Source organism: Micropterus dolomieu, linkage group LG15 (assembly GCF_021292245.1).
Source record: "Micropterus dolomieu isolate WLL.071019.BEF.003 ecotype Adirondacks linkage group LG15, ASM2129224v1, whole genome shotgun sequence".
Classification (NCBI taxonomy): Eukaryota; Metazoa; Chordata; class Actinopteri; order Centrarchiformes; family Centrarchidae; genus Micropterus; species Micropterus dolomieu.
The window spans coordinates 20592573-20619224 of NC_060164.1; the positions used below are offsets into that span (position 1 = coordinate 20592573).

Genomic DNA, 26652 nt, shown 5'->3' on the forward strand with positions numbered 1-26652 from the left:
CGATGAGAATGATTTCATAATCCGTCGCAATAATAAACTTCTTTGAACAGTTTAATTGGCTCTTCCTGGAACGGCACGGCTTCGCTTCATTTGATCTGATGAAAGAGTAATGTTGCTTCTCCCCGGGGGGAGCATGCACAACGGCGCACAAATAATGAATTAAGAGCACTAGCATTTTTTTTTCCAAATGCCTTCCATAATAAAGCAGGAAAATTCATACTGCACTTACACCAATTTCCCCCTAAATTGCTTTCATGTTTACTTGCTTATGTATTTAATTTTCAGAGCATGTTTTAAGTGAAAATAATCCTGATTCCTGGAAGGGTAATGGAATGAGGTCACATGGAAATTGATTGTAATCTGAAAGCGTCATTGTTGTTATTTGGAAAGGTTCCAGATACTGTACTTTCCTCATGTGTGATTCTGTTAAAAGTTACATTTACTGTACACTGTTCTAGAAATGCTAGTACTTTGAATAGCCTGTATGACAAGGAGTGAAATTTGATTTGAAGGCTTTTGGTGTATGTAAAATGGAAAGTGGAGTAGGCTATGCAAAGAAGGAAAATGGAATATGTAAAATTGAAACTGACAAAGTCATGATGGTTTGGGAGAATGTCCTCTTTCCTATGCTGAGCAATATAACAACAACAGTCTGAATGGAGAGTCTGTGTGCAGCAACTGTATGGTCACAGAAATGAGCTCATTACTGGCAAACACATTATGTATGTGCACATACACACACATTTAACTTAATATTACTATGGTGAGAATATTCCACTTACATATCCATCTGCTAATTGTCACCCCAAACATGCCTGGTCCTGAACGCAATAAAATCTGTGTGTAAAACCATAACCTCAACCGAAATAATCCTCAATTGTATCCCTGAATCTCTTTCCCTAGTTTGGCTTGGCAGGAAATCCTTAACACACGTACACACACATACACACACACACACACACACACACACACACACACACACTAAAGAACGATTTACACGATATTATAAGTGTGAGATAAAAATATGGGAGTGTAATTTTAATGTCCTGGTAAACACACACTTGCTGGCATGTGGGCTTGTCTCCATGGCAACACTAGTCAGAGCGTGCCGGCCTAGCGTTTTGACAGGTTCCCCTGATGATGATTGATAATTACTACCTGACTTGTTGTCCCCGTCTCCACAAACATATGGCGTGAGCTGCCCTCCGCCATATATCTGCCAAAATGTTCCCTTTTCTGATAATAGCTTTTTAATGTTGCATTTTGTTGTGCATGCATAGAAATCACACACCCCACCCACCCACCCACACACACGCACACACGCACACACACACGCACAATCCCCCCCCCCAGCTCCACCCCATTGTAATTACATTTGCTACAGCTCATATAATTATTACAGAAAGGAAAGAGAAATAGATAGGAGAAGCAGGAGAGTGGGAGAAAGTCAAAAAGAGGCGGAGGAGGGAGGGGGGATAGAAGTGATTTCACTTTGAATTGATGTGTTCCTCCCAGTGCTGCTGAATTTAAATTTGACAAATTGTCAGGATCAACACAAAGAAGCAGCATTTTTTACAGTATAGTCACATATTAGAATATAAACACCAGATAATAGCCGGGATGGTGTGCTGTAGTTTAAAATGGCAAGCAAGACTCTTTATTCCATATCCACATGCGCAGTATTTTATTATGCAGTGTGTTTGCATGCATAAAGCTCATATTTAGATTCAATTGGAAGCAATCTTGTTATATTCACAGAGACCATAGACGAGGACATCAGTCTATAAACATGATTTATCTACTGCACACTATCTAGCAAGGCATTAGCATAGACCCTCTATTGTGTGTCTTATTACCTGACTCTGTACTAAAACCTCAGACCTGACCAGTATTTAAAACCACAACCAAACTGAAATTAAAAATTGAAGTTACTTAAAGTGATATGATATAGTATTACTCTTAAGGTTTTACTTACTTGTGATAACAACATCATTGGGACAGTTTAGATGATTTTATTTTTTTCTAATTTTGAACTTAAGATTGAGCTGCTTCTTAGTATGACAACATTTACATTAATTACTTTTGTTTATTTGTCTTTCATTTATCCAATCAGTTTATTCACCTCAATAACCTCTGCTTCCAGGAACACAAACATTTTCAGTAACTCTCTCACTTATTATGTCTTGGCTTTCGCAAGCTAAATCAAATTAACTTATTAGTACCTGATTTCTGTACATGTCTGTAGCAGATGGGCAGGACAACTACTGTAGTTCACCTATATCCCATTGGTTCACGTAATGTGTGGCGCACCTGCAGTAGGCTCCATGGAGTCATTTCTAATACTGTGTGATTGAGGTCTGCCACAGGCTAAGGCAACAGACAGGCTCTGTGAAGGAGATAATGATGCATGCACACACAGCTGTCAGTCAGCCAGCTAAGGGGAATCGTCTTTGAGGAAAATAAAAACAGACTGTAGCCGATATAATGCAGTATTTGTATACGAAATGATGGGTTTGGGAAATAGAGTGGAACGAGATGTCAGAGCTGTTGCAACAAGGAGAGGAGATCTGGTGAGGAATCTCCACAGACCAGAACATCTCACATGAATTCCTGTCTTTGCAGAGTCAGTATATTTATGAATTATACTAATGTCCATTAGAGAGAGTAAGTTTGATTAGTATAGTATGTAAGTATATGTCGAACCAAATTACTAAAAATATATGTTTTTTATCACTTACCTCCAGTGGTATCTAACTATGCAGATAGTTTTGGTTTAATTTGTTCAGGGGGTTCTGTCTCCATACCATAATAATGGAAGTAAATTTAATTTGAAATCAATCAGCCAATGTTACTCTGAATAATCAAATTGGGGATATAATTTCTGTTGTAGAAAACAATTCCAGTGAATTTTGGAAACATTTTTGTTTGTTCAAAGTTGCGCTGATAAATATTTTCATAATAACAAGGGATCAAATGACTCTGTGTAATATGAAAGGGAATTTTGTCCTTTGACTCCACAGTTCCCCTCAGCATTACAGCGTCTTTCAGTGCATTGTTTTGGTTTGCATTTAGCAGCTACAGAGCCAGATATTTCCCTCGGAAGTTGGTGGAGACCAAAACAGGGTGAGGAGAGCGAATACTTGACTTACACTACAACAAATACGACTCCAAATGATTGCTAGTGTTGCTCCGGGTGTGAAAATAGACCACTGTTGTTTATAGACAACTTCCCTGCAACAATTCTATAAGGTGATGGTCAGTGTTGTGTTTTCCGTTTGTTCTGCTGCCTCTCAAAAAAATCAAACTAAAGTAAAGCAAATTTTTCTATGCTGTGAGCATCATGAGCAAAATTAATTTCACTTTCACTGTATTGAAGTAGAGAAATCTCAGAGACAGATATCTCAAAACCTATACAAATTAGGTTTTAAGAATGAAACACTGAATTGCCCTTTAAAAAGAGAGGTTGAAGCAGAGTAAATCAAGGTGCTGTGTGGTTAGAAAGAAAGACCTGTTTACTAGATGCTATTGGGGACCTGCCGATGAGCTAGCTGGTCCTCAGGGGGACTCTTGTTGGAGCTCTTTTAGTAAGAAGCCAGACTAATCCCTACGTTTTACTCAGGCGCATGCGTTAATAGCCTTGTATTACAGTGAATTTCTGTGTGCCAGTTGTCAGGACAAGATACAGGTGCTCTCTCCAAACACCACTGTTCACTGACTCTGAACACCGGTGAAAAATTTAAATTGCCGCTCTTGCTGCTCAGTGATGTTTAGTGCTTTTTCGCTCCATCTGTCTCTTTTTCTCTCTCTCTCCCTCTTCCTCTCCCTCTGTTATATTGGAAGGTGAGGTTGTTTTTGTTGAAGGCTGTGTAAAACTTGGATGCCTTTGTGTAATAACAGTAACGAGTATCCATTGTCATGCCTAAGAAGGAGCCAAATGCATTCCTCATTAAATTCAGATAGCTCTCAGCCACAGCAGTGTAAAAATATCTTCTTATGTTGCACACTATACAAGTACGGAGCATTCACTTGAATTCACGGGTGAAACCAGGCAAGAAAATAACACCAGTGATGAAAATATTTCAACGTTATTGATGTTACATCAACTGAGGTTGACCTAATATGAAACACTGTACTCTTACGTTCGGCTGTGAAATGTTTTACACTTTATCAATGATGATCTCCCTCTGTATTATTATGAGGAATTAATTAACACTTGTATCATCTATCAACCTACGGAGGTTTTGATGATTAATAACAGTGTACTCTGTCCACCCACACTCTCTGTCTCACTCTGTGGGTGAATTGTGTAATTTTTGATGATTGCAGTGATAAAGATGCTTGAAGTATTACTGTTCATTACATTTTTTTGTGCTGGCAGTGTGTCTCAAATGACTACGTGCAGAAACGTGCCTCGAGGGTAGAACAGAGGAATAACTGCTGTCAGATGTGACAAAGTGAGAATTATGAGCACATCAGAAATGTCTGATATTCGTACGTGAAATGCAACGGTGGCTACAGTCAGCAACAAAATGATAGAGAGGAGGGAGAGCTGAATGCTCTCCACTTTACATATGGAAAAGCAAGAGTCTAGTTTTGGTTTCAGACACAATGGGTCTGTGGTTGTTTAACCAGACAAAAAATGAATGGAACAGAATAGGAAGTTATTCATTTCCTCACATTTATTTTAAAGGTGTCCTGTGGAGTTTTCTAGTAAACAGACAAAAGCCCTGTATTGTTAGAATACATGTTTATTAGCTAGAAGTGTTCTTCTTCCCTGCCTTTGCTGGCACATTGCTGTATTTCTTGGCCCATTACCGCCACCTGTAGATCACAGGAATAGTCTAAAACCATTGGCAGGACTACATATCTCATCACCAGCATGCATGTACGTGTATACTTGTGTATATGCATGAGAGAAACAAAATGGAGACTACAACGGTGTGCAAAGTGACCCATAGTCAGAATGGCCACAACTATGAGGAAAAATACAAGACTTACCAGAAAGTAGGACTGTGCGATAATAATTAAAGCCAATATAGATGAATGTTATCAACATTTTTATGAACTCCTCTCTTCTCTCAACTGGATTTTAGTAGCTGGACAATAGGATGACACTGTTTACAAAGATGTAAGTGAGTGATTCCAACTGAAAACTTAAAAAGCATGATTTTGATTGGTTGATTTGGACTTTCTTGTGTATATTAATATATAATATATCCTGATTTAATTCTAGTATGACCAGGAATTATCCCTCATTAGAAATTAAGTAAAAGTAATAGATGTGAGATATGTATTTGGTGGCTGAGTAGCTTGTAATGTGTTTCATAAACCTAGAAAACACCAGACAAGATATTTTCTTAGAATAAGATTGAGAAAGAAGCATTAGCTCAAACATGTTTGTTAGTAGAACAAACACAGAACCTTCATTTCCAGTCACATCCTGAAACTGTGGTCAGGAACATGCAGTCCTTGAGTAGAAAATATCTGAAATCTCTCCAACTGTTGATCTGTGATGTATATTGAAGACACGCCGTCGCCTGTCACTACTAGCTGAGGAATCAGTCATCGCTGCCTTTTTTATATTCTCTCTGGTACTATTGCCTTGCTGCTTTGGAGCCTCCCTTGTCACATCTCTGTGCCTCCAGTGCAGTTAAAATGTTCCACCAAAGTGTAATATCACTTCATTGATCACACATTTAATGCTTCGCTGCTCTACAGATTAAAGTCTGTGTCTCAAGAGTTGTATCAGAGGCTGTTTTTGTATCATGATTTGTCAGGTTTTGTTCACTATTTGTTAGGTTTATTTACTTTGGTTCATGTTTTTGCTTTCTGACAGGTGCTATTATTGTCCCTCATGAATCATATTCTGTTTTATTCAGTTTATTTCTAATTTGAGTTACTAGACTTTGCTTCTGCTTTCCATCTAAAAGGTTCCCTTTTTTGCTACGTTATTGGTTCATTATCGGGGTTTTATTTTAAAGATGAAAATACATCTATTCAGTGCCTACAGAGTTGATTTTTCCAACGCACCACTGTAACCCTGTATGCCAGACCTGAGTGACATTCTTTGTCTGCATGTGGGTTTTTTCATAGGTATAGTTTCATTTACAAATCCATCCCAGGGGAGGATTCCTGTTCAATGGTGTGGATACATATGTGTCCTAAAGCTGTGGTAATTGTGGTCTGCACTCGTAGGATGTTTTACAGATGACCTTACTCTGTGTTTGTTGAAAAAAAGTCCTCTGCCCCTTCACCATGTAACTCATTAAGGAGTGACTTCAAATTGGCCGAGTGGATCTCTCGTGGAGAATTCACATTGATTAGGCTTTAGTGGAGCTGGAATGTAACTCTGCTTGTAAATGTCTCTGTTCTGTTTAACTGACTTGAATGGTTATTATATACTCTGGTTTGGTTTCAACAGGATGTTTTGTCCTTTGTATTTGTCTGTGTTACATCTTTGTATGCAGCCCTTTTGGCCATGTGACTCTTGCGTTAAAGAGTTTTAATCTCAGTGAGATATTATTTGTTTATATAGAAGTTGAATCAACACTATTGTTCTGTAAAGTATTGTAGTCTGTTCTGCCCTGAGGGACATCATGTACTGTACAGACAAGGCCATGCATTGCAACATGACTGTTACCTTTGGCTGCAAGCTATGCTGATAATTGCTGAGTGGGCGTCAGGCCTTTAGTGCATTTTCAACCAAGTGAGACGAAAAACTATGTCAAAACATGTATTTCCCCTACCACTGCTTGTTTAAATCATGCCTCCTCCTTCACCTCTTTGTCTCTTGGACCTCATCACGGTGAGAGGAAGTTGAAGTTAAACTGTAGAATTAAGAGTTTAAGTGAAATTACTGGCTGTTTTGTTTTATGGAAGTGCAAATATGGTAATTCTTCCTCAGTCAGTTGCGTGAAGGATAAAAACTCTTAGATGTAACTATTTCACATCTGACAAGTCAGAGCAGTCGGATCTGTAAAGGCTTCCATATTTAGTTTGCACATAATTAACTAAATGTTAATTATTGATCTCAGCAGGTTTTGTAACCTGGACCAGAGTCGTTTTGTCTGTCATTACACCGTTGTATTTCTCAACAACTATAAGTGATTTATTTCAGCTTGACCTTTTATGAATGTCCATAAAGTGAATGATCAACATTCATAACTGCCTCATTGCTCATTTCCATAATATGATTACTTTGAAGACTGCAAAGAAGATTGTAAAATAACAGTCTCTGCATATCTGGCTTCTACAGTTTAACAGGACAACAAGAGTTTATAGCTCTGCGCAGCTGCACTAACATCAGCATGCTAACATGCTCACAATGACAATGCTGACATGGGGATGTTAAGCAGGTATAATGTTTATGACTATGACCATGACCATGTTCATCATGTTAGTTAAGCATGTAAACATGCTAACATTTGCTATTTAGCATTGAACCAAATTATAACAAAGGCAGACAGGATAGTATACCTGCAAAAAAAATTTGAAGGCATGAACCAAATGTTTGGCAAAATTTAATTTGACTATACCATTTATAGTTGTATTTCAGTCACAAGTGTTATTTCAAACCATCAAATGAATAGATGAGTGTGCTTTTAATTTACTAAAGTACATCAAAGTATTTTTTTAGATCCCTGAGCTTTTAGTTTCATTTTGCCAGTCAATCCTCCCAAAAAATATTCACCATCAGGGCAATCATTTGTCCATCTATTTTAATGAGGGTTTTCAAAACCACTGTCCTTTAAAGAAACAATCATTAAGTGGACACATGTAGATATTGAGTTTTTTTCCAGTAAATTCAGTCTGAGCGTTATCAACTGAGGCATCCATCAGTTAAATTCCCCAGTCGCCTTGATATGTCTCTCCATTCCCAGCAGCCGCTCAATCAATCAGTCCATTTTGTTGTGGTTCCCTGTGGCGATACTCTGTTGATACATAGAACCGTCAGAACTCTTCCTGAGCTGTCTGTAATGAGTTTTTCATTATCACTGACATCAACTGAATGGCAATGAAACAGAGGTATTAGGGCTATATTTAATTGAATCAGAGGGGGGAGAAATTATTAGACAAAGCTGTGGTGGAAAACTGTTGAGAGCTGAAAGCGTTGGGCTGCAACCAGGAGATCAAGTTGTCAGGCTGTGCATCTCGCTGCTGAAGTTGTCATGACTTCCATGGCTCAGGGGTTGTGCTCTGTGACAAGACATGATGGATTCACACCTCGGGGAATACCCCTTACCTATTTATATATATATATATATGTGTGTGTGTGTGTGTATGTGTGTGTGTGTGTGCATGGCCTCACCTCCCTCCAACAAGCTGAGATCCTGAATGTTTACTACTGTTCAGCTTCATAAGCAGTGTGTGCGTCTATGATTGGTGTGCATTTGTTGCTGGTGTTTGTGTGTGTGTGTGTGTGTGTGTGTGTTTGTTTGTGTGTGTGTGTGTGGTGTGCACAGTATTCCTTGTGGGGTTTGTGAAGGACCAGCCAAGAGTACTCTAGTCACTTCAAGGCATGTCTCCAAGTCATGTCAACCACCCAGATAAGCAGAAAGCCACAGACTGAGAAATAAGTAACTCGATGGGAAGCTAAAAGGAACTTGGTAGTCTGGTCAGCAGCCATTTTTTTCTATGACTATTGTGCCCATTTTTGGCTTGTTGAGGGAAGTATTATGTATACTTGAACGATTTATAGTATGTTAACAAAAGCACTTAATGCCCACAGAATGGTGAAAATATCCCATCTCCCAGGGTGTTGTAAAATCATTATCTTGTGATGTTGACTTTGTTTTTTATATACTATTAATGTCTATGTTTCTATTCTAGAAAATCAATCTGCACAGTCAGTCCGTGTTTGATTTCCTTTGTGTTATTCTACAGCTGATGACTCCTCCCTTATGCAACTCTGCCACGAGGAGAGCAGATCAGCAGTTCTGCTCAACTTCTACAGCACAGAAAGATTGCCTGCGCTTGACCTTGTGTGCCTGTTTGTGTACGTGTACCAAAATACATGAATGCACCATTTGACCCCAGTTTACAGTAACATCTACTTGGTTCCTGTGCTCAGGTTGTCCTTTATCAATAAGTCAACGAACTTAAACTCGCTCACTGTCGTGTCACTGTGTGTTATGCAGCAGCGTTTTGCTGTAAATGCAGTATTTTCTTACGCAGCAGTATTTGACCTGATGAAAAATGTAAACAGACAGGCAGGTTATGTAACTCAGTGTAGGGTGTCAGGGGGGTTTGTGATTGGACTAAAAACAGAACCGCACTGGGAGTGTGACCTCACTCAAACCTATGCAATGTTTGTTTAAACTGATGTCACATGTTAAATCTCTAGCCAGTCAAACCTGCAGGCCTTGGTCATCTGTCACATTATGTTTGTTTGCTATGCACAGTATATGTCTATAATGTCTTTATCAGTCACTTAAGATTAAAAAGCTAATTTTTCTGTTTATTTTTTGTGTTTTGTTTAATTACGTATGTATTTTTATTACAGAAGCCCAAACATTGCAAATTAGCTAAGTCTATAAAAGCAATGAAATGTGGCATTAGTCTATTCAATGAATAATTTGTGTTTATGTCTTTCCCTTCAAAAGGGTTTCTGTAATTTCTCAGCATTAATCAGTAACTGGCAGAATAAAAGAGGCAGAGTGAGCAGCAGAATGAGAAAACATTGGAGGAAGAAACACACCCAGTGCTTTCTAAGTAAAGATTACAGTGTTGAAAACTTGTTTTTTTTTAGTGCCAAAGGGATGACAAATGCACAACAAATGTCCTTGGAATTTTCCCTGCACTGTTTCTCCGCAGCGTAGCGTTTGTGAAAATAACAACATGAAGTGAGAGGTTGCTGAGTTGCGATCATTTTACCCTTTTTAATGACTGCCTCTTAGTTTTATTCAGCTCCAGTGTTATTGTAGCATTTTCTTGATGGGAATTTGATCCGACAAAAATAATCACAAAGTCTTCTGGCAGAGAACAACCTTGGATGTGATTTAATTGTCATTGCAGATGGAAAGAAAGAATGTTGACGCTGTGAAATACGTGACGGAACTTGGATTATTTGAAGTTTCTCTCCTTTTCTTTCTTTTTCTGCGTCTCTGCTTTGAGCTTATCTCTGTTTGTGTTGCTGCGTGGAGGCAAGGCTCTCTGCCAAGAAGTTACATTACAGTCACAGGTTGACATAAACGTGGGTGTATAAAGGACTTGGAGTGCCTAAATACTTTATTGTGTGTGTAATGTGAACTGAGCAATTATATCTGCCAGCCTTTCAAACAAAGGGCTCCTGTCAGGAAGGTTCATGTGTTTTTAATTAACAGCGTTCAGCTTTAAGACATGAGCAGGCTAAATAGAAAAATAGAGCAATGATGATCATTACATCTGAAGTGCTTTATTAAAATGTAATTCTTTACAATGCTGATGATGAGATGACATCTGTGGTAGTCCTGCTGTGGAAAACAAGACAAAACATTATTATATTTATATTATATATTATATATGTTGTTGTGGTGAAAAACACATATCAGTTTTTGTAGCATCTGTTTCAAATATTTGTTTGTTTAAAATGCCGTAGCTTATGTGGGTTTGTGGGTTACCAGCATCTGTCATTTACAGTAATATACTAATTGCTTGACTGTTATGACGCCCTCGTCTGAAATCTTAAAAATACATCTGTCTGAATTTAAATGTAGTTTCTCTTCTAGGCTGAGAGGGAACTTGAGGATCGTGTTTACTAGCACATTGGAGCAATTTGGCAGCCTACTTTCCCATTCTGCACAATGTAGCACTAATCCAGTTTAAAAATAATTAGCTACAGGCTAGCAGGCATGTGAAATTCCTTTCCCTGATTGTAAATGTTCCTGTCATAGCCTCCGTCCTCTTCAGCTAAAAGTCAATGTTCCCAGGGAGAGAGAGGCATTTCTGGCTATAAATGTTTCCATCCCTCTTTTATTCTTTCTCTCAAATATAGTACATTAAGATCGTTTGAAGATAAAAACATTAGACCTTACCAGCCAATCAACAAAAAGGTGATTTAATCCTGCATCTGCTGCATCAGCTCACGTGTTTCCACCTAAATGGATATTCTCATTGTCACTGTTTCCTTTCCCCCAGCTCCCAATCTGAAGGGGCGACCTCGGAAGAAGAAGCTATCGATCTCTCAGAGGAGGGACTCCCAGAGTCAGGCTCAGGGTCAAGGGTCACTGGGGTCGACCCAGGGGTCAACAGCTGTGGCAGCACAGGATCCTTGCAGTCCAGAGAGTAAAACTACGACCAAGGTGAGATGAGAAAAGACAAGATAAGACTTGAGATAACAAAAGCAAGAGGTAAGGAAACGGATAAAGAAATTAGAGTAGTGACATTAAAAAAAGCATTGTTTTACAATAAATACATTAAAATACCTTGTAGTATACAAATTAATTACTATATTTGTGCAAAAGAAGTCCAGTATGAAATGTAGCACACATGTACACGTTTATTAGAGAATTCAAGTTTTTTACAGCAAACAGTAGCGTAAAGTCCCCTTTCATGCACCAGCTCTGCCTGAATGTGACACCTGAACCTGTGTTGTCAACCAACTGCTCTCCAGGTTTTACTTGTATCTTCAGTTACAGAACAAGGCATTACATACAGCATTTTAGTTCCCCAAACAATTCACACTGTGAGAGACACAGCAGCAGTGTAGCGCAGTGTTAGATTCTGTACACTACATGCAGTAAAAGATGTGACTGTGAAGGTGACATTACATTAAAGGGTTGGCTTGGTATAGTGGTTGTCTACGGGGGAGGATTTTGTTAAAAGGAACTAACATAAAACATTTGCAATGAAATATATTATCTTATTTTTGTGAAGCCATTTTTATTTTATTAGATCACTTATAGGTTTTTTAGATAATGGAAACTTTTTTAAATAAATGCATATCAGTGGTACACCAGGTCAGACAATATAGGGCTGCAGCTAATGATTATTTAATTATTAATTATTTTCTCAAATAATTGACATTGACTGTCATTTGGTCAATAAAATACCAGAATACAGTGAAAAGTTTCCTAAAGTAGGCAGCGGTGTCATCAAATTGCCTTTTTTGTTTGACCAGTACAAAATATTAAAATATTTATATTTTAACTATAACTTAATAACTTAACTTATTAAGAAAAGCAGCAAATTCTCACAAATGACTTTCATCTGACTAATTTATTCATTGCTGGATCAGTTATGACAGCACAGTTTCTCTTCCTCCAACCACATATAATTTAACTTTTCACTTTTTCCCCACTACATTTCTCCAAAGCAAGAGGCAGCATTGTGAATCACCGAAATCATATTACTTGATGGCTTGAAGGTTAATCTCTATTAGAAAAAGAATCACACCTACCATTTTATTAAAGGAATCAATCATTTTCAGTGACATTTTCACTGATGATGACTTTGTGTCATTGATTCTGCATTTTTGCATTTAACAGTGCTTCTTTTTTATCAAACCCCTATCAGACATTGGTTGTAATATTCAAGTGAAGGAAATGTCTTCCCTAAAAGCCCTTCTACAGCTGTTATTCCTATGACCTTGGACAGTTGAATCAATATCAGCAATTCTCTCTAGAAGCTAGAGTCAAACTAATCTGTGCCTAATCTGTGATGACAAGAAGTGCTGCTCCATTGATAATCAATGAGAGGCTGCTTCTGTGGCCTGCAAGAATATTTGTTTGTGCTTGAACCCAAACACATTTCATCCAAACTGTCTGACATGATTTGAAACACTCTTTTAAGGGTTCAATTTTCATCTAAAGTTACATCCACTGTCTCTCTCCGCTCTGTCCTTGCAGGTCAAACCCAACTGTAAAACGGTACCGAATGGAAAAATAAACCCGGCAGCCAAACCAAAGGCCAACGGCCTCAGCAAGAAATCCTCAGCTGAGGAGAAGGAGAGAGGGAAGGAAAAGGAAAAGGAGGAGAGGAACGAGAAGGAGGAGATGAAAGAAGAGGACACATCAGAAGAGAGCCGAGCGGAGGAGCAGGCTTTCTTAGTAGCACTCTACAAGTACATGAAAGAAAGAGACACGCCCATAGAGAGGATCCCCTTCCTTGGCTTCAAACAGAGTGAGTAGGACAACTTATTCTCTTATTCCCCCAATGGCAATGTTTAAACAATAGAGTATAACAGTCTAATAGTAAAGTTTGTGTGGATACATTTTTTCTAGGTTATTTTGTAGATTTAGGTCATAACATTACCAGTGGGGAAGGTCAGCAGGCTGATGTGGGATTAAAAATTATCATAGTAAAAGATGAAGGAACAGGCGTAAAAGTACCAAAACCTATTCAAATGTTCTCTTTTGTGAAGACACTAAAATGTCTTGTGGTTGGAGAAATGAAAGATGAGTATATGTTTCAAATTACAGTTTAAATATCAGAGTGAAACTGCAGTCTGTAAGTCATTAAAATCCACACAGGGTTTTTCCCTTTGTGGATTTCAATCAGCATCTCTAACCACATGTTATCTATAGTGCCCCCCTGTTGTGATCAGGCGAGAAACCAGTAGCTGCTTTTCAGTCAAGTCAAGGGCAGACTTTGTCCTAACTATCCTGAATGAGAGCATTACGGGAAGAGACAGCGGCCAACTACTGCAGGCATTATGCCCAAAATCTCTAAATTACACTGCTGTTAAACTGTAAAAAACACATTCAATCTGTGGTAGTAATAAACTAAAGGAATAATTGTCTGTGTTGAGAAAAATCACATCTAGCGGTTAGTAAAAGACTCTAGAGGCTCCCTGTCAGAGCACATTTTAGCTGTCTTTTATATAAGGAGAGAACATCTTCTCACACTTGTCAAAGGGGTTTCCTGTGAAGGCCAAGAACGTCCTTTACCAGTGTGAAAAGAAAATCACATGTATGGGTAACACGTCTGCCCGAGATGAAAGATTTCTAATATAGGTCGGGTGCTTAGCTTGCACTTGGTGTGCATGGTACAGAGAGGAGAAACCTGCACATAAACATCATAAAGGGCACACTCTGGTCTCTTGAAACTGAAGAAGTGCATTTTTTTGTGTGTTTGATCTCTAGGCAAGACACATGAGAACGTGGGCTCTCATCTCAAACTGTGGTTGTCAAATGTACTTCTTTCTCAGTCTTTATTCAAGGAAGGAAATCACAATTGCATTTATGTCAAATGAGCCAAGAAACGTAGCGCGACAACATCAGCAAATTAACGAGAGGCAGGAGAGGGAGAGAGATGTCTATTGAATTTAACAGTGACAGTTTACAGCATAGTAAAACTCATTACTCTAAACTATTACATGAAGGTAAGCTGTGGCTGCCTCGACTATGGTAACCTCACGCGGTATTTTGACAACCCTGTCATCTTGACTGCTGACATGTTGTTGCTTAAATAGGTCATTGTGGTTGAGGGAGATAGAGAGAGGGAGCAAGGAAGACGTAGAGGGAGAATTACACACCCAAAAATGCTTTACTTTTAGTTGGCATTTCTCGGCTTGAGCTCAGAATAAAGTCGAGGTCCACGCGCCAACTGTTTTACATACAGTACATGCTTTGAATCTCAAAACCAGACACATCATAAGGAAGGCCCTCATTAAATGGTGAAATCATGCTGTTTAAACTTCGTCCTTGGCAGCGAGCACACATCAGCACATGTAAAGAGGAGGGAAAAAAGGAGAACACATCATAATTAATACAACAAACCCTTAGATGTAATCAGGCGCCGTTTTCATATTCTCCCCTTTAAACTTGCTACAAATGCATTAAAAGATCAAAGAACTCACTTTCCTGTAATGGAAATTAAAATTGTGTTATTTTAGTTGTATTTGAGTAAAAATCTTTTTATGAAGTTCTCTGGAGTTTAACAAAGCAACAGATGGTTGAATGATTTACCAGACGTACCCATGTTTTGTTGGCTGGGCCACTAAAATATCCATTTGATTCATCTCCAAAAAAATCTGAATCCAAACATGGACTAATTATGTATATTCCACCTCATCTCCAAGCTGAGGACTCTTACCTGATTTTTTAAGACTGCAATTCAGTCAATCTGCCTTTACCTCGAATGGCTCATAACATATTTTAAACCCACTTGTGTGCCTGCCTTACTATGCTGAATTTATATTTTACTCCAAGGTCTGTATGCATTTACCATCTTAGAGCAAAGCTGATCATCTGAGACCTCTTAACTTCACGTCTGTATCACACAATATATTCAGTTCACAATCATGTAAAACAAAAGTAGTAGCAAATATTTATATTATTATTATTTATATCTGAGAGGCTGGAACTAGAGATTTAAAAAAAAATTAAAGGTGATTGTCTTTAGTAATTAATCAGCTATTTTTTCTTTCTTTCAATTTATCCGTTATTTGTTTAGTCTATGTAAATGTCAAAAATAGTGAAAAAATGCCCATCACAGTTTCCCAGAGTACAAGGTGACAGCTTTAAATGTCTTTGACTGACCAACTGCTCCAAACCCAAAGATATTGCTTAAGATTATATAAAACGACAGGAGCTGCAACTGGAGAATGTTTGTCATTTTTCAATTTCTGCTTAAACAATTACTGAAACAATGACGGGATTATAACAACAGTTGCAGATTATTTTCGATATAACCAATCGATTGACTAATCCTTCCAGCTATAACACATTTTTCTTCTTTTTTTTGTATCTGCTATTTGAAATGCTTCAAGATGGCTCCGTTCAACAGTCCTTGACTAACTATTTTTTTTAAAAGGAAAATGTGGCTCTAAATGACTTCAGTAAACCCATTCATAGAGTCTGAATGCACACTAGCACCTGAATCACATGAAATGACAAAAAATAGTTGGCTCTTACATTTGAGCAGTACAGTTGGAGAGGGAAACTGTTTTGTGCTGCATTTTATTCATGCGAGTTGCTGTCCTTCTATTTTTTATGACTTAATATTGACTTTGCTCTACAGCTGCTGCCATTGAAGTTGTATGGGTGCAGTAGAGACGCTGTAAGAAATGAGAGATAGAGTGGATTCAGGAGAAATAAAACAGGAGTAGTTGTGGTTACATTGTATGCCCTTGATCTGCACAATTAACTGGTTACTGTGTGTGCGTGTATGTGACTATTCCAGACGCATGTGTGCTTCAGTGCTTGGGCATCAGCATGTGATTGTGAACATCAGTTCCAATTTGTCTCCCTCTTTCAGCCTTGTTGTCTAATTGCCATGCCATCGGTGTGTCATTGAGGCTGCATTGTGTTCCTGTTTTGTCATCCTTATCTCAGTGATAATTGCCCCTGCCAAATAGAGGGGAATTAAGAAAAGAAATTGCTAATGACAAGACATCTAAGAAAAGGCATGTTCCCTCATTTCCTTTATCTGTTCAGTTCCCTCCCAGTCCCGTGTGCTATTGTGGTAATTACAGTTGATGCATAACAAGCTAGTTAAATAGACCATCTTTCTGTTTCTACAGTCAGAAAGCACAATACGACGGAGTGCTCAGTTCAAACAGAAAAACCTACCCAGTTCCCTTTGTTATTCCACCCGTGCATTGACAACGGTCGCAGAGAGGAGGGAAGGAAAAAATCAATGCTGTCAAATGCGGAGATAGGAAAATGTCATTTTGACAAATGCAAGGCTTTGTGTACGCACAGATTGAATTTTGATGGATTTCTCCCCAGGCGAGGCCTCCTTTTCTTATTTATAGGCCTTCATATAAAAATGTTAAACAATGATGTTACAGAAAGCAAATACAAATGTCATTGGCACAAAAAGTCCCCCCAATGAACTTGCATTTCTTTGTTTGTGGGAAATATTTTCTTTCAAAGATAGACAGCCATTTGAAGCCTTTCTGAAAGCTTATACTATTTTTAGGAAAATGTTACACAAGACTTGTATTTTGATATGGCCTGTCATGGGGTATTTGCATGGGAAAATCAATGTAAATGAATTTGCATTAGTTCAAACAGAAGTTCGAGCATATTGCCAAGCTTTTGATGCTTGTAATGGTTTTCATTCATACCTGCAGGCTGCAGCTGAGGGTTAACAAATCTCCTTGTCAGGATGAAGCATATGCTGTATTTTATCACATAGCGGCAATTGTACAAGTATTCAAAATTCATTTGGATGCTTTCTGCTGAAGTGCAGCATTGTTTTGTGTGAAAATTATAAAAAGCTGTTTTCATTTTGCTGTATGTATGTATCTATCTATCTATCTATCTATCTATCTATCTATCTATAGATATAGTATTTGGGTATGATATAAAGTATGTATGATACTTCTACTTCCAAAAGGGAATATTTTACTTTTTGCATTATTTTGTTGTCGTTAAACTGCATTTGATTGTACTGATACTTAATGTGTGCACTGATAATAAAGTGATATCTAATCAAATTTCAAAGCTATAGTTACTTCCTATTTTTCAGACTTATACGGTTAAAAATATCATCGACATATAAAACATGGTGCATTGCTATACATATACAAACCATTTTTTTTTCAAAGAAACCCCACTGTGATCAGCTACAACATTTAAATACTGATTACATGTCGATGCATCAGTACTAACATTGATGCAATACATAATAATATAACACTCTGAAAGGGGCCATTCTGCATAATGAGTATTTTTACTTTGATATTAGTATAATAAGTATAATTTGTGAGTAATACTTAAATGAAGGACTTTAACTAGTCCACCTTACATTTTGGTTTGCTGCTTTTACTTAACTAAATGATCTACATACTTCCTCCAGCACTGTATTTATCACACTCTGGTGTATATGACTTCATGTGTTTCAGCTCAGGTCCTTTCCCAGTGTTCCTGACTGCCTTGTTTGTCTTCTGTCTCCCACAGTCAACCTTTGGACTATGTTTCAAGCTGCTCAGAAACTCGGAGGATATGAGTTGGTAAGTATTCACACATGTGGCAATATATTCCTTCCCTTTTGTCAAGATCCCTCCCTTCTTTTTTCTATCTCCCCCTCTTTCTGTTCCCCTCCTCCTGATGTCTCCCCTCTCCTGCTCTCTTTTTCTCTATTATCTCTTCCTCTCTCGCTGTCTTCCAACCTACCTCCCTTCTTTCTTCCCTGACGATTCTTTTTTACTGCCCTCCTTTTGCCCCTTGAGGTCAGTCACTATTTTCCCAAGAAGAAAGTCTTACCCAGAGCCACATTTAGCAAAAATAATGCCGTTGTTTCAAACACTGCCACCTCGCCCGGAGTGGAAAACACATGTTCCTCTGCTCTGCACTGGTCAGAAGGAAATTGGTCAAATCGCTCATTTTTTCCCATGTTGGAGAGTGAAGTGAAATGCACATATATACCCACAAAGGCGCACATATGCTGTGTGCACGCGCATACACAACCAAAGTGAGTCAGAAATGAGTATGTATGAGGTAGAGGCATTTAAGCATTTTACTTGGCAGCGTTACCTGCCGTTTATTCATTCACTATTCACGTACGACGTGTTTCCAAAGTGAAGTCAATGTGAAGTCGTCAAGTGTATTGCTCATGTTTCTTCATTAGCTAACTGGCATAATGTCAATCAATAGACAGCCAGACCAGACTATAAACAGGATACAGCTCATATAATTGGGGCTCATATCCTTTTAAAACCCTCATATCTGCAGCTGATTATCTCACGTTTCATGTCGAGGCTTTGTTAGCTCTGTGGCAGCCTGGAGTTTTGTGTTTGTGTTGTCATCTGTTATGGCATACGGGGTTATAGCAGGAACAACTGACTGCATGATGTTAACAGAGCTTATTATGTTAGAGAATTGAGTGTTGAGGATTCAATAACTGGAACATCATGACTCAGTAACTCCCCTAGACCTCAAAATGATGTCAGCCACTTATGTTTTTCTCTTTGTTTTTTGTTTTTTAATGTTCTTTCTTCCCCTCACATTTTTTCAATTTTCCTCACTTTATATTCATCTCATTGTCATCCTTTGTTTCTCTTTCTTTTTTCTCTTTGCCTTATCCTTGTGCTCTCATCTGTCCCTTCAGATCACAGTCCGCAGACAGTGGAAGCATGTTTATGATGAATTGGGCGGGAACCCCAGCAGCACAAGTGCCGCCACATGTACACGGAGACACTATGAGAGGTGAGTTATTGTGTTCAGCAGTTATATTTGACAGGTTACTGCTATGCATGCTCACATGGAATAGTTTGTATCGTCTGAAGTGAGTAAACTCCCCCACAGCTGCATCAAATATGATTCCACAATGCTTTATTTATAACACCAGGATACTACAAGACAAATATTGATAATATCCAAGAGAAGTCAATGCACATTACAGCCATGCGAGAAGAATAGTGCTTTTGCAGTAGTTTGCAAATCACTCCTCACTGTCTCTCGCTGTTATGGCATGCAGTTCTAATAGTATTAACAAATGCGTTCCTCATGGATCTAAATCAATTCATGACGAGATGAGAGTCAGGTATTTTCTTAGGATTAATTGATTAGTTGTGTGGCGCTATGGAACCAATTACAGAGTAAACTCCACCCATGCTGCTCTACAAGCAGGCTAAAGAGGATTTTAAAGCTCAAAATGACAGCAAAGTTTTGAATTATTAACTGACCTACATGGATACACACACTCACACACTCACACACACACACACACACACACACACATACACCATATATGCATTGCAAGCACACACAGCTGCATACAAATTAAAATGAAACACTAGTTTAATGTGTTCAACTAATCATTCAGGCAGATACTGCAGCATTTTGAACCTCCACATCATAATCACTCAGTTGGTATTACCAAACCAAAGCAAGCATATGGATATGATCATGAGGGAGCTGTGAGGGTATTATGCAGGACTACTTTCACACAAACATGCCCACTTTCTCAAGGTTAAACAAATGTCAAATACGATCGTCCCAACAAGAGATAACCAGTTGCTCACGAGGCAGGTCATTCCTCTGGGCCAGCGACCCTCTCCACATCCCTCCGGCTGCTGCTGGTCCATGCATCAGCGCGTCGCAGGCATACACACACACACTCACACCTGTCAGTAATACAGCAATATGCCAGCAGTACCATATGAGGGAGCCGGGCAGCTTCATATTGTGTCAAGATTGTATGCTGTAAGTGAATTTGCAAGCACAGAAAGTGGCGGCCGGAGAATCTTTTCCTGGAAATTTGTGAAGACATAGGTGTGAGGAGTGTATTGTTCAGTGTGTTCAATTTGTACATAAGTTGACAATAAGCCTCTCAGTGCTCAGCTGAGGGTGCTTTCAGTGTTCACGCTGTGTTCCCAGTTGTAGGGATATGTTTTAAAAAAGGAGCTGCTGCACAGTGGAGTTCCTTATTTATAGTAATAATAGACATGACTTTCAACACCTAGCTTCAGAGATGATGCTGGCCAAATATCATTTTATTGGAAAAGACAGAATATGTCTTTGATCCTTGTTTTGGTACTTTTTATCTAGCTTGGAAATCAGTATGACCTGTCTCTGCCTAGAAATTACTTTAAAGCTAGATGTGAAAAACCATATTGTTCATCGGTTTATAAGGTGTAAATAGGGTCGTAGGAAGGCAGGCAGGGTAGGACGAAACCGTGTGGGAAGCGCTGAGGTGTGACTGCTGCTGTGCTGGCCTTTCCTTCTCCAGCCACCGAGAAGCAGCTGAGAGAAAATAATGCTGAATCAATACAAAGCAATAATATCCACACACTGCAGTGAATATCAGCCTGACAGAGAAAGAAGGTGAGGAAGGGGTGGAGGTGATGGGGCATGTGTGTAAAAGAGAGAGAGAGGGGGAAAGATAAAGAGAGAGAGAGATCAGCTGAAGCTGAGCAAGTTTCCATTCAGGGGAATAATTTTAGCTGAGCCTTGGTGTTTGGGCTGCTTGGAGGGCAATTAGCTTCATTGTATTAACTCAGCAAACATGGCCATTCTCTCCGCATGATGAATGAGGCTGTTTGTGGGCTCGCTGAAGTGTGTGTTTGTTCCCCAGAGGCGTCTTTGTTTCCACCTTTAATCATTAGTCAATGTGCTACAGAAATATAATTCACAGGGAAGAATGTACAGGGTACAAACTGGAACAACACTTGTGTTTTTCTCTTCTCTCAGAAGGATCACTTCTGATTTGTCTCAGCGGGCTCAAGTACAGTAGAGCAAGAAATAAAAAGCTAGTAGGAAGAGAGGAAACAATATTTCAGTACATAATTGCTTTAAATTAAGTCTCGGTGTTGTTTGGGTTACAGATTGTCAATATCTATAAGCATTCAACTCTCATTTAAAATTATACACATTATTCCTTTACAGCCCTAATGGTAAATTTATATGAAATGGTTTCCTAGGAGATGTTATTGTGAAAGATGGAGCCAGGGGCATAATCACTATACTTATGCTGTCCAGGAGCAGGCGGTAATCACTGGTAGTAATGCAGTTACATAGCTGAAATTGAACAGGAGATAACCTCAGCTAATTGTCATTTTCAAAGTTACTGTTTTTTAGTCGCAGAGCGGCGTTCATTAGTGTGCGCAGGGAAAAATCAATGTAGAAATGTCCAAGCCAAGGTCTGCTGCTGCAGCTACGGGGAAGCTTTAATGATATTTATTTAAACCGTTTCCCAAGATTAGCTGTCAGGGCCCAGCGCTCTGAATTAAAAATGAGGTCATGAAAAAGATGGCATCAATAACCTTGAAATAGACTGCCTTTTGCTTCTGTGCTGTGCCATTTTCTCTGTGCCCCCCCCCCCCCCACCGCCCCTCCCTCTCTCCCACTCCCTGCCTTGCACTTCATGCTGTTTCTTTCATTATACAGGTCAGCGCCTTTTAACAGCTCCTACATATTTAATCTTCCTGGTTTCCTACGTGATCTCTTGTTACAGAAACATCACATTTCACTATCTCTGTTCATTTCTGCCTGTTACAGATTTTTAATACCTCACCATGCCTTGGCACTCTAATGTAATTGCACAACAGGGTTGGTATTGGGGCGGGAGGGGGTTTTGGAGGTGGTGGTGGTGGGGTGTGGGGGTGGGGGGGTATCCATGGCAACAGAGAAGCTATTTAGAATAATTTGCTGTTTAAAAACTCTGAGGTTTTTGGGCAACAGCGTAGAGCGCTGGTGAGGGGTTTTGGATTAGATCATTTCATCTTAAAAGTATTAGATGTTTGCCAGATGTACTGTACATAGAGTCTGAGGCCTGTGAAATATTCTCCGACTCAGATCATGCAGATATGTTTCTCTTAAGACAGATGCACGCCTGTTCCAATTTTAGTCGACTAGATGTTTTATTGATTCAGCCTTTATTCATTCCTACTGGTACTGATGTTCCTCTGCATTCACTAAAGCTGCTCTCCAGATATAAAAATACATTTGTTCCTCATAATTATTAGGAAACCTTGAGTCAGTCCTCACATGGAGAATTATAATAGACTAGAGTTCAGATTTGGGGAAGAGGCAGGGGACAGGACATTGTTTTTTAATTTTATCCTGCTAGATGCTCAGTATCTTGCACTCGTCAGCATTTCTCTTCATTGTCCTTGATGTATTACAGATACATCAAATGTGGCGTATTACACTTTAGCTTGCTTTATCTAATACTGTAGCTCAAAAAGATTTAAATTACTCTGTTCTCTTGTTCTAAAGCAAAGGGTATCGCTGGATTACAATAAGAGGTGGTGGGGAGGTGGTATCACCTTCATGTCCTCCTGGCTTTTTATTCCCAAACCTGAAGCAGGGAGAGAGAGAGAAAGACAAAAACACTCATAGATTTTAATAAACAACAAATTGTGATTCAATATTAAGAAATAAAGTTGGAGGAAAAACAGCTGCAATATGAGAACATGGTTGCATATTGTCTGTCAGCATTCCTTAACACTATAAACAATGTCTCAACATGTTGTCCTCATCAAAAGCATGGCCAAATTCTTTGTATATCCATGACTCTTCCACTGAATCTGGACTTCAGCTTCAGTGGGAATGCAGCCAAAGAGCTGCATGTTCTTTACACTAAAATAGCATGCAGCTATTTTAACCTCTGAGAGCTTCAAGACAAAATGCTTCATTGAGCATTCAGCGATAAAACCTCTTTTTTTGCAGCGATCTAACAAATCACAATATTGAGAGATTTCTTTATGCGTGGAATTTAATGAAAAGGTCCAAGGTTTCTTTCCCCAGTGGCGATGAGAAATCACAAATTATGGCACTGACGTGTGACAGGCAATCGACTGTATGAGAATCTATTCAAGTCTACTGAGATTAATAACTAGTTCAGTGTAGCAAATTAAATTAATGACATTCTTGCAGAGATTTCAGTGACTGTAGGGCAGCAAGAGGGAATATATGCTGTATATTTTGGGGTATTAATACTGAGTGTTTCTTATTTGAGTCGTTCTTTATGTGTAATAGTACACGTTTATTTTAAACAGTTAGCACTCTTGCTCACACCTGCTATGGCGAACATTTACTGTGAGCTGCAGCAGCAGCTAATGAGAGCAAACCCTGGGGGAACAGTAGAGGTCATTTTAAATCTGGTATTTTCAGACTTGACAAAGGACTTAAGTTTTTCATACATTCCTTCGCTGCCCTCCTGTTTTAACTGCATGAATGAGGGTCACCTCAAGTGGTTTGGCTTCAAGACAAAAGAGGGGGTTTGAGGCATAAATCCAAAGCAGGGGGACCAGCTACAATGTCTGTTTATCCCTCTGCTGGCATCTTGTCTCTCTCTTTCTCTACAGTACTTATTGTTTTCTCTCATTGCTGTGATGATGCTTAATCATTGCATTTAAATGTGATAAAGATTTGATTTTATCTTTTTTTTTTTATTCCTCGCAGGCTTGTAAAAGTAAGTCATTTTCTTTCCTCCAGATCTTTCTACAGCCCCAGGGGCTTGTCCACCAGCTCTTTAAATAGTTTCTTTTCCTTTTTTTTTTACGCATGAAGCAGCTCTTGTGATCTTAACACAACACCAGTTAAAATTAATTTCAGCACGGATGGGAGGGGAATTGTTGAAATGGAACAACCCGCAGGCTTTTTCCACTTATTTGGTGACTTAGGCATTTCTTGGATTTTAGCACACTGCTTGTTCCTGTAACACAAAACTCAGATGAGAGCAGCTCATTGCTGGTAAAGTCACCTTGTTTTTGCCAAGTTGTGTTTTTTGGGGGGAGGTGCTTTGTGTGCAATCCATTATTTCAAAGGCAGAGACATGCTTAGTTGACGTTTGTGGTTTGATGTTGTGGTTTGCACTGTTATTGATCTTACTGATTTTAAAAAATATCAGTCAGATATAATGCATAACATATATATGAAGCAATATGTTTTTAGCTTAATTAAAAGAGACATCTTCTGTCTCTGCCTTTTTAATTTTTAATCTCATCACTGCATATTTTAGTTGCTTGTTATCAACATGGAAAAACGGCTGCTTAAACAAAAGCTGGGTGATAAATTGGCATGAGAGGAAGTTAAGTATTTATTGACCTCATAAAAATGTTGCCTCTCCTGCCTTAATGAAATTCTTTCCTGGAATCTCACAGTGCAGCACACGCCCCCTAGTGGTGTAAATGATTAACGACACCTGGCTTTCTCTCAACTACTGGCAGTGGCTGCCAAACTCAACCCTTCCCCTTCCTTGGAGGAAATTGCTACTTATATAAGTGGTATTGTATTATGAGTGTTATATTACATGAACATGACTAAGTAATATATACACGGCTTGAAATTACCCCAGTCTTTCACACTGAGGGCTGTATTATGATTTTACACTTACACTTCTTTTTTTTTCATTTATAAAAAATGGAAAAAGGAGTGAGTGCCCTGTAGCCTGAACCCTTTTTGCTTATTCAGCCATTTCTGAAAAGATTTACATAAAACTGTAAATGGTGTATGTTTTGGAATTGGAAGTCCTACTTATTGAAAGATTTGTAGGCTTTTGGTAAATCATCTTATCTTTATTAAGTGTAACAAAGCAAATAATTCTGACAATGTAGGGAACTTCCTGAGACTGATTTCTTGCCCAACATAGCATCTTTCCATTTGGAACTATTTAAGGCTCCAGTAATTTCCCGGGCTCAGCTATTACATTATCCGGGCCTGCGACACCCCAACCCCCCACCCCATATTGACATTCCATAAAGCTGACCCAGGCCAAGGCAGCCGTCTCTTTCCCACAGATCATTGTGATAGTCAACAGTGCACCCTGGTACACTGTATATACCAGCCTATTATAGCCCTTCGCTAATAGCGCAGCTAGACATTTGCATGTACATATTTATCAGCTTGAAGAAATCAAGCATCATTTTTAAAGGTGAAACATTTGATCTACCTGCATTTTCTGTGCAATAATGTGTAATTATAGAAAGCCTGAGAACCACTTTCCTCTTTGTAATAATTACTACTGCTGCTATATTTAGGTTTACTAGACTGCATTGTTTATCTCTGTTTTTGAGGATTCTTCATTCCTTCATTGAGAATCATTTTTGCTCTTCATTAACATGTCATTATCATTTCTTTCAGTCCCTCTCCCTCTCTATTTCCTTTTCCTTTTGTTCTCTTTCCCTCCTCTCTTCTCTTTCACAACCCCTTTGCTCTCTTTCTTTCCAATAAGTCACATTTAATAGTACATTTCCTTTCTTGGCCTGGGGCCTGGTGCCAGACCAGCTGTATGAAATGTAGTTTCACCGCTTTCCCTGCCAGCACTTTTGTTCAGAGGAAAAATAACAAAAAATCCCACAGTGCCTCTTGAACTCTCTGAGGCTTTTTTCTTCCTTTTGAAGAGGAGGCGAAACAGCTCTTGATTCATTGTTTGTTTTACCGCCATGTCCCTTAAAAGGAATCCTGCAACCGTCTCTTGTCGTTACACGAGAAGACCTTATTTTTTCTCATGACTGAGAAAGTCATGTTTCTGTCTGGCTTTTATGGATTGTTATTGTGAAAAAACTGACAGAGTAGCTGAGATTTTCAGAGCAGCTTATTGAAGTTTGGAGTGTTGTAGTTTTTCAGTTGTCTTGGTTTCCTCTTCCACTATGTTTCTTATTTCTGGTCTATTGCCAATTTCCATTTTCTTTTCTGAGCAATAAAAGTCTAAAAGTTTCCCTCACTGGGTTCTTCATGTCATTATTTTACACATGGGTATTGTTATGTTACCCAGATCTTAATGTTCCCATTAGTTATGACATCAGATACGGAAAATTAACTTGGGAAGTATTCAGAAGAGAAATAACAGAAGTCAAGAACAGTTTCGTGTTTTTTTCTACAGAATGTTCCTTGTCACTTATATGGACTTAATTATCTTGGAGCATATGCAGCTATCCTACATTTTAACAGGTCAAATATGTGCTAAAAACTAAAGCGTACTGTTACCAGCTAAAATATTTTATTGCTGTTACCACTTTAAGGGCTTCTGTGATTAATCATATTCGTATATTAAATGTGATTTAATGCAATGAGGTCCCTTTAAGAAATTTGATTTCAATTCTTCCAGACATTTTCCTCCTTTTCATTACCAGCCACATTAGCTTTATACTCCCACAAATACATATTCTTCTCTCTCAAGGTTAAACTAATACCAAATGTGATCTGTCACAGCAGGAGATAACTGCTTGTTCACATTCTCCCTCACACACACACACGCATACACGCATACACGCATACACACGCATACTCTGGCACCAGTCTGAATCTGGATTTCCCCTAACCTAGATTAATTACAATA

General features: G+C 38.7%; 1 protein-coding gene across 1 annotated transcript in view; it reads left to right on the top strand.

The window, feature by feature from the left end:
- The window catches only part of arid5b (AT-rich interaction domain 5B), a 71073-nt gene that overhangs the window by 39388 nt on the left and 5033 nt on the right, over positions 1 to 26652 (top strand). Inside the window, exons 5-8 of the mRNA XM_046070291.1 lie at positions 11116 to 11279; positions 12825 to 13098; positions 17826 to 17878; positions 18976 to 19073. Of these exons, the coding sequence (XP_045926247.1) occupies positions 11116 to 11279; positions 12825 to 13098; positions 17826 to 17878; positions 18976 to 19073 (589 nt within the window). The remainder of the gene's footprint in view (positions 1 to 11115; positions 11280 to 12824; positions 13099 to 17825; positions 17879 to 18975; positions 19074 to 26652) is intronic.